The following is a 5,360-nucleotide window of genomic DNA, read 5'->3' as shown; positions in this document are numbered from 1 at the left end:
AAAAAACTGCTATTTTCAATGACTACATATTTTTGTCCAGCTTTAACATCGGTATCGACATCGGTTATCGGCTATATGAGTTTTAAAATATCGGCATATCGGATATCAGCCAAAATCCCAATATTGTGCATCCCTACTTAAAGTATGCATTTCCTACTAGTAAGAATAGATCAGTGGATCTTTCTTAAACTGGGTTTTTAGATTTACAACAGTTTTGAGTAAAAGTATCTGATCTCATCTTTCAAATCTCTAGTATCTGCATTTTAACAATCTATTTTTATTTGATTTGATTTTGTGTAAAGCACTTTGAAAACTTTGTATAAATAGCCTATATCTTAATAAAACAGCTTCAGGTGCAGGACAAACATCAGTAAAAATTCTCCAAGAAACAGTTGGTATTTTATATGTCATATTTTTAATCCAGTTGGATTATTTTACAAAATATCTTTAAAACAAACAAGTCATTGACTCTGGGCCCTGGGCCCCCATCCAGGGCCCCACCACACCGGTTAGAAAGCTGTTGTTAAGTTCCAGTTCGGGTTTAAGTCACAGTTTTTATTCCTGCTTCTGGTTCTGCCCACGTTTCTGGACCTCCCGTCCCTCCAGCGGACCCAGCAGAATCCCCTGCGCCTCCAGCAGAGTCGTGTCGGTCTTGGCTCCCAGGAACCGGGCGGTGAGCTCCGGATCCAGGATCTTCAGCCGGACTCTGGAGCCTCGCTGCAGCCGCTCTCCTCCAGCTGCGGGTCTCCGGCAGACGCAGTGAAACTTCCCTCCGTAGTCTATATACAGGTCATCCCGGACCACATGGAAGATCCTCCCGACAACCACATTGTCTCTAATCGGTGCCTCCTTGAACAGCGAGGCGAAGGTCTGCTCCTGTCCGGGGATGGAGCCGCTCTGGTCGCCATCTGCCTCCCGTTGGAGCTCCGCCTGCCGCTGAAAGGCTGCCGCGAAGCCGGACCCAGGCCTGGCTCCGTCATCGCAGTCCGAGCTGAAGGAAGTCCGGATGGAGATGCTTGGCGAGAACCGGACCGCTGACCGGACCCCAAACCTTAGCTTACACAAAGCCGCCATATTGTCCTCCAACACCGGAAGAAGAGGAATTCGCTTTGACTGCCTGTTTGGAACAGCGCCCCCTAATGACGGTGAAGCAAACCATTCTTCTTCTTTTGTTTTTTTTTAATGGATGGCAACCAACTTACTGTGCATTTACCTCCACCTACCAGACCGGAGTGTGGTCATCAATGATGTCAAACTATTTATTATCAACCAGAGTTTGGTTATAAAACAAAGATGGAACATAAATCTTACATAGTTTCATAGACTACCGCCTTGTTTTCTTTTCCAATATCTTTTTTTTTTTTTTGTTTTTTTTTTTCTTGTTGTTTTTTTCTTTTGAATTTTGGTTTATTCCTTCCAAAGGTTGATTTTCCCGGTTTCTTTATGCCTTACCAAAACAATTTATCAATCACATTAAAAATATAAAAACATATTATCCAATAACCCCACAACTTCCCAAGTTATCTATTAATGGAACATTAATCACTGACCAAAAATTCAATAACCACACAATTAGGAACTGTCTAAACGAAACTTTATTCCCTGGGAAAATAAATAAAAATAACATTCTTTGCCAATTTGAGAAAAAAAATCAATTGAACCATTGAGAACTTTTTGTCTAAAACTCCCCATATACCAAAAGCTAAAGATACTCACTTTAAAATTTTAAATGCAATTTACACCTCAAAGGAAATACAAATAATGTATTTTAATACTGATGACAATAAATGCTCATTCTGTGAAAGTGATATAGAAACAGCTGACCATGTCTTCTATGAATGCGATCAAATCAAAAATTGGACTTCCTGAATGTATTTCTAGAAATATGGTAACTTTTGGAATATTATTGAAAAACAAAACAATAGAAATCTATTGTAACCTAATTTTGTGCTTAGCAAAATTCTTTATTCCTAAACAAAGAGTGTTGAGATCATCCCCAATCTTTAAAGTTTTTTTTTTTATCTTAAAGTTATATTTGAAATCTCTTAAATGTATCGAATCATACGACTACCTGACTGAAATACTGATGGGTTTTCCCACCGATGTTCATCAATCCTAACATGAATCCCCTTGTTCCCATGTTAATATTTTTTTCATTATTATGAGCCTCTCCTTTTATTTTTGTTCCTTGTTCTTCCATTTTTGCAATCTGTCTCTACTATGCCTTCAACAGATTTGTACTGTTGCTATTGCCTTACTTGTTTGTACTTACTTTGTTTAAATAAATATATTTTAAAAAGGTTTGTTTCCTCTGAATATTTAAGAATGTCTAGGTCTGAAAGCAATGTTTTTTACTCCGTCCACCAGGGGGCGCCGATGAAACGTCCTATAAATTCTCACGCCTGCGCAGTCCGCTAACTCACCATTCTACCACACGAAGCCAAGATGGAGGTGTTTGTTGTGGCCCCAAGCATCGGATTCAGATGGTCCAGCTGTGAATTCCCACCTGGTTCCGTGGTCAGAGATGTTCTGGAAAGATTTGTCCCACAGCAAGTGAGTATTTAAAGTGAACCAAACCGAGAGAACTTTGATTTGGAGGCACAATCAGAGCTGGTAGCCAGAGTTAGCAGCTAAGCTAGCGGAGGCTAATGTGGAGAAAATACAACACGTTTAGAATAAAGTGATGGGAACTCAGACAGCTCAATTAGACTCTAAATAACTAAGCTGGAATTCCTCCAGAAGACATGGCTGAGCTGCTCAGTAGCATAAAATGAAGCTACACGGAGTTCTGCTAATGAGTTACACCAGGAGTCAGGTCTGTTTACACTCAGAAGTTACAGGACTGTCTGCCTTCGAGCAGCTTTAGATAAGCTCTGGTATTCTTGTCGAGTCTGTTTTCCTTTAGAAGTTCTGCGCATCCTCTCAGAACATTTTGAAATAAACTGAGCTGTACATTGTTGGTAAGTTAAGCAGAGATTTATAGACAGGGGAGCTAATGGCAGGATACAAAGAGGATCCCTGGGAGCCTAGAGACAGAAACCAGAACTGGGACTGAAGTAGGTGGGTTTGAGATGGGTGCTTTACCTCATCCCAGGTCAGGGTCTTGTTTCATAAAGTGGATTTAATCTGTTCTGAGTAGAGAGCGGTTATCCTGATTCAACTCTGTAATATTAGGATTCTTGGTTTTAGAACAGCTGATGCCAGCAAGCTAACTCTGAGTTAATTCAGCTAGGATGAATCCTTATCAATGGACTGCAGTAAAAACGATCCATAATGGCAGCAGGACATAATGAGAGGTTTCAATGTGAGTATTTCTCACTAATGGAAATAAAAATATGAAGCTAGAAGGTGATTTTAAGAATATATTTCGCACAAAAAACTATACTATTCTTGCAGTAAATTAAGGAGACCTAGTAGTAAATCAGATAAGGTCCAGTTATCAGCAGTTAGTGAGTTTTTCCTCTCCACTGTCACTACAGGCATGCTTAGTGTGAGGGATTGCTGAAGAGTCAATGAGTCGATGCAGTCAACTGGTTTTCCTTAGATAGAAAACTTTGAATCAATCTGACTGGATGATCTGGTGAACTTTAAAGTGCCTTGAGATGACGTGTTGTGAATTGGCTCTATAGAAATAAACTGAATTATGTTTACCGTATTTTCACGACTATAAGGCGCACATAAACGTCTTTTTTCCCTCAAAATGTGCGGCGCGCCCTATGTGTGTTGTTACTGCGGACGTTGTTGAGACGGCCATGAGAACGTTAAAGGGGGAAGTGTGGGCATAGATTGTGTATAAAAGAACAGGTATGTGCTTTATGCAGATCTCCTCATTGAGGAGATGATGAAAGAGCGGCTGAGGGAGGTGTATGTAAGGAGACCAGGTGGTTTTTTCCACGCATCAACATCGCTGTTAATCTGTGACTCCATGCATGCCCATCTCACAGCCGATGTGAAAAACATGGTGTAACACCGGACGCAGCAAGAGCAGCAAAATCGCATCTGCTGCTTCATTTTTGCTGCTTGTACCAATTAGTTCTGACGGGCGGCTGAAGCAGCTTTGCTGCAAAAGTGTGTCTGACGCGCGTTGGACAGAGCTACTCTATCCTTTCTTTGCCTTGCAGCTATATTTGCTGTGATCAGTGGGAATAAAGTAGTTTTAATATGTTTTTAAGTGAGAAAGTCCACCTGAAAACGTAATCATTGCAGTCAGTTCATCCAGATTACCATCCTGCCTTCTAATATTAGTTCTGTCTGGCCGGGTCGCCTCCTCGTGGTTCACCGCGGCAGCTGGTAGGTGTTTCTCATCTAAATAATCTAAACTACAGGCACCAGGATAATAAAAGTGAACATATTTTGCCGGCAGATTTCTGCATTTTCACTTAATTTATCCGTCAATAAACTGTTTCAGAGGAGTGATCACAGTGCTCTGTGTCATCAGCGATGTGTCTGTATCATGGCCAGCTCCCAGCTTTGATTAATATTGTGTAATAATTACATGAATACAGCACAATCATACTCAGTTTTGCTCCCGCTCTATTTTTAAATACGCAGTAGAGGTATTTAAACGTAGTAGAGGACATGTACCTGTATATAAAACCCGCGCCTTATGTGTTAAATACAGTAATGGCACACATAACTGAGACTGCGCCTTATGGTCGTGAAAATACGGTAACCTGTACCTACTGAATTAGACATTAGTTGGCTTTGTTTTACAAATGCAGTTAATTTTATTAAAGAGCAGAAATGCAGCTAAAAGCTCTGTGACAAACTAAGGTCCCTGCAGGGGTCACACCAAATATAGCAGTTTCAGGGGCAGAGCTTATCTCTCTGTCATAAACGTCTGAAAATGTTTGCTGAAATGTTTACTGTTTTGTTTTCTCACTCAGGACTTTTATGTCTCCACCAACGGCCGCCTGGCCCATCTGGGAGACCATCTGCAGAATGGCGTCGTCTATCACCTTGAGCCACGGCTCTGTGGCGGGAAGGGAGGTCAGTTTCAGGAAGTAGACCTTCCCTGATTGGTGGCTTGGTTGGTTGGTTGGTTGAGAGCTCGTGTTTTTATTGGTCCTCCAGGTTTTGGCTCCATGCTCCGAGCTCTGGGAGCTCAGATTGAGAAGACGACCAACAGAGAGGCCTGCAGAGACCTGAGCGGCCGGCGCCTCCGAGATGTCAACCACGAGAAAGAGTAAGCTCCTCCCACTCCTAACAGGGTTCAACCATTGAGGCGCATAGCAAACTGGTTTTATGTGAGGACAGGCCAAAGAGGAGAGTGGCGTCGCTTAAGGTTCTATGTCTATAGTAGGCTTGTCCCGATCCGATCCACGTATCGGATCGGGACGCCGATATTGGCAAAAAAATGC

General features: G+C 41.8%; 2 protein-coding genes across 3 annotated transcripts in view; one reads left to right on the top strand and one right to left on the bottom strand.

Moving 5' to 3' along the window:
- Positions 1–392: 392 nt before the first annotated feature.
- On the bottom strand, positions 393–1,107 carry mrps28 (mitochondrial ribosomal protein S28). The gene has a single exon (XM_015371454.1). The coding sequence runs from the start codon at positions 1,072–1,074 to the stop codon at positions 556–558; it is 519 nt and encodes a 172-aa protein (XP_015226940.1). The 5' UTR covers positions 1,075–1,107; the 3' UTR covers positions 393–555.
- Positions 1,108–2,410: 1,303 nt separating this feature from the next.
- Positions 2,411–5,360, top strand: part of sde2 (SDE2 telomere maintenance homolog (S. pombe)) — a 6,542-nt gene continuing 3,592 nt past the window's right edge. For both annotated transcript variants that reach the window (XM_015371420.1, XM_015371419.1), the window contains exons 1-3: positions 2,411–2,553; positions 4,887–4,989; positions 5,074–5,185. In XM_015371420.1, coding sequence (XP_015226906.1) covers positions 2,446–2,553; positions 4,887–4,989; positions 5,074–5,185 — 323 coding nt within the window. In that variant the 5' untranslated portion in view covers positions 2,411–2,445. The remainder of the gene's footprint in view (positions 2,554–4,886; positions 4,990–5,073; positions 5,186–5,360) is intronic.

Source organism: Cyprinodon variegatus, unplaced genomic scaffold, assembly GCF_000732505.1.
Source record: "Cyprinodon variegatus isolate N-32 unplaced genomic scaffold, C_variegatus-1.0 Scaffold58, whole genome shotgun sequence".
NCBI classification, from domain to species: domain Eukaryota; kingdom Metazoa; phylum Chordata; class Actinopteri; order Cyprinodontiformes; family Cyprinodontidae; genus Cyprinodon; species Cyprinodon variegatus.
This window is presented reverse-complemented; position numbering and strand designations above follow the sequence as displayed.